The sequence below is a fragment of the Babylonia areolata genome, chromosome 14 (genome assembly GCF_041734735.1).
Source record: "Babylonia areolata isolate BAREFJ2019XMU chromosome 14, ASM4173473v1, whole genome shotgun sequence".
Classification (NCBI taxonomy): domain Eukaryota; kingdom Metazoa; phylum Mollusca; class Gastropoda; order Neogastropoda; family Buccinidae; genus Babylonia; species Babylonia areolata.
In genome coordinates this window covers 27,533,427-27,535,375 of record NC_134889.1, presented here as the reverse complement: position 1 = coordinate 27,535,375, position 1,949 = coordinate 27,533,427, and the positions used below count along the sequence as shown (strand labels likewise).

The following is a 1,949-nucleotide window of genomic DNA, read 5'->3' as shown; positions in this document are numbered from 1 at the left end:
GGTTTTTTTAGGTGTAGAGCATCTCTGATCTGCATCCATGACGACCACTTGTGTGACGGCTGGCCACACTGCCCACTGACTGACGATGAACTGGCGTGTGACGTGACCTGTCCTGTGCAGTGTGTGTGTCATGGTCACACGTTTCTGTGTCACCAACCTTTCTCTGCAGAACTCTTCCCCCAGCTCCGCTCTCTGGACGTCACAGGGACAGGTATGGCGCTGTCGGATGTCGTCAGCAACCCCTACCTCATCCACCTTGTTCTGGCTCACTGCTCTTTGACCCTCTTGACTGAGGTGACTTTGTTCAACCTCAGGTTCCTTGACCTCAGCGGCAACAAACTGCAGTACGTGAACGTGACTTCACTGCTTGGCTTCACGAGCCTACAATCTGTGTCCTTGTCCAACAACCCTCTGGCCTCTCTCCGGGCTGACCCTTCGTCACACGTGCTGCAGACCAACCTCACGCTGGTTGACCTGTCCGTCACCACCCTCACAGCGTTCGATCCCCAGGTCTTGTCCCCGTTCCCTCGCATTGAGATACTGAATTTGAGTCTCACTTATGTCCGTACAATCAGTCCTGGTGGGTTTCGCTACATGCCTCAATTAACTGAACTCTACATGGATGGTAGCCCAGTGAAAACTTTTCCAGCTGACGTTTTTCATGATCTTTCACACTTACGAGTAGTTGTCACAGAAAATTATAAACTTTGCTGCAGTTCTGTGCTGCCATATAACTTCGATGAATCGTTTTGTCATGCACCAAAGGACGAAATATCGTCGTGTGAAGACTTGCTGAGATCGTGGACATACCGAGGATGTTTGTGGCTGATCAGTTGTCTTTCCCTGACTGGTAACGTCTTCTGTCTCTGTGCTCGCTTACTGTCGAGAAGCATGTCTTCAAGTGACTTCGACGTGTTTGTCATCAACCTTAATGTGGCCGACTTTCTGATGGGTGTCTACGTTACTGTTATCGGAGTGGCTGATGAACTGTTCCGCGACAAATATCTCCATCATGATTCTACCTGGAAAACCAGCGTGACCTGTAAATCAGCTGGCTTCCTGTCTCTGTTGTCCAGTGAGGTGTCTGCTCTGACCATCTGCCTCATCACGCTGGACCGTTTCATTGTCCTTCGATTTCCTTTCAGCACGCGACGATTTGAGAGAGCATCGGCAAGTGTGGCGAGTCTCTTGACCTGGATGGTTGGCTGGATGATAGCGTTGTTTCCTCTGCTTCCTGTGACCTCACACTGGGAGTTCTACAGCCAGACAGGTATCTGCGTCCCTTTACCTGTAACAAGGCAGCATTTCAAAGGGAAGGTGTACTCCTTCAGCGTGCTGATAGGTCTGAACTTCCTGCTGTTTTTACTGGTCTCTTCCGGCCAGGCCTTCATCTACTGGTCAATACAAAGCAACACGCTGAAAACCAACACCACCAAAGTGTCACGGGACATGACCATCGCTCGACGGTTGATCACAGTCGTGGTGACGGATTTCCTGTGCTGGTTCCCTGTGGGACTGTGTGGGATGCTGGCACTGGCTGGGGTTCCAATCCCCGGGGATGTCAGCGTGGCTTTTGCTATATTCGTTATGCCTTTGAATTCTGCGATCAACCCTTTCATGTATACGTTCAACACTGTGGCTGAAAAGCGGAGAAAGTCCAAGGAAGCCAAACTTGTCAAGTGGTTGGAATCCCACGCTGGTTTGCAGGCTATCAGCTGTGGGCTTTAACAGAATCACTCATCTTTTTGTGCCATGACGAGCCTCGACTTGCTGAGAATTCTGGTCGTAGTGCGTACATGCTGGGTGCTTCTGTCCTTTGATAACCCATTGAACTGTGACATGAATTACAGACTTGTTAATGTGCGTGTTTGTTTTCTGTATGTGTCAGTATTCACAAGAAGGGAGTCCAGTCACCAGCAGTACTGCACATATGCCGGGATCAAACACAG

At 50.0% G+C, this 1,949-nt stretch overlaps 1 protein-coding gene across 1 annotated transcript; it reads left to right on the top strand.

Moving 5' to 3' along the window:
• The first annotated feature begins 891 nt into the window (after positions 1 to 891).
• LOC143289666 (G-protein coupled receptor GRL101-like) lies at positions 892 to 1,728 on the top strand. Its single transcript, XM_076598714.1, has one exon. It carries the CDS (start codon positions 892 to 894, stop codon positions 1,726 to 1,728), a length of 837 nt encoding a protein of 278 aa, XP_076454829.1.
• The last annotated feature ends 221 nt before the right edge of the window (positions 1,729 to 1,949 follow it).

What these genes read in the sequence shown, in the direction of transcription:
- LOC143289666 (XM_076598714.1), top strand. Translation starts at nt 892, where the DNA reads ATGTCTTCAAGTGACTTCGACGTGTTTGTCATCAACCTTAATGTGGCC.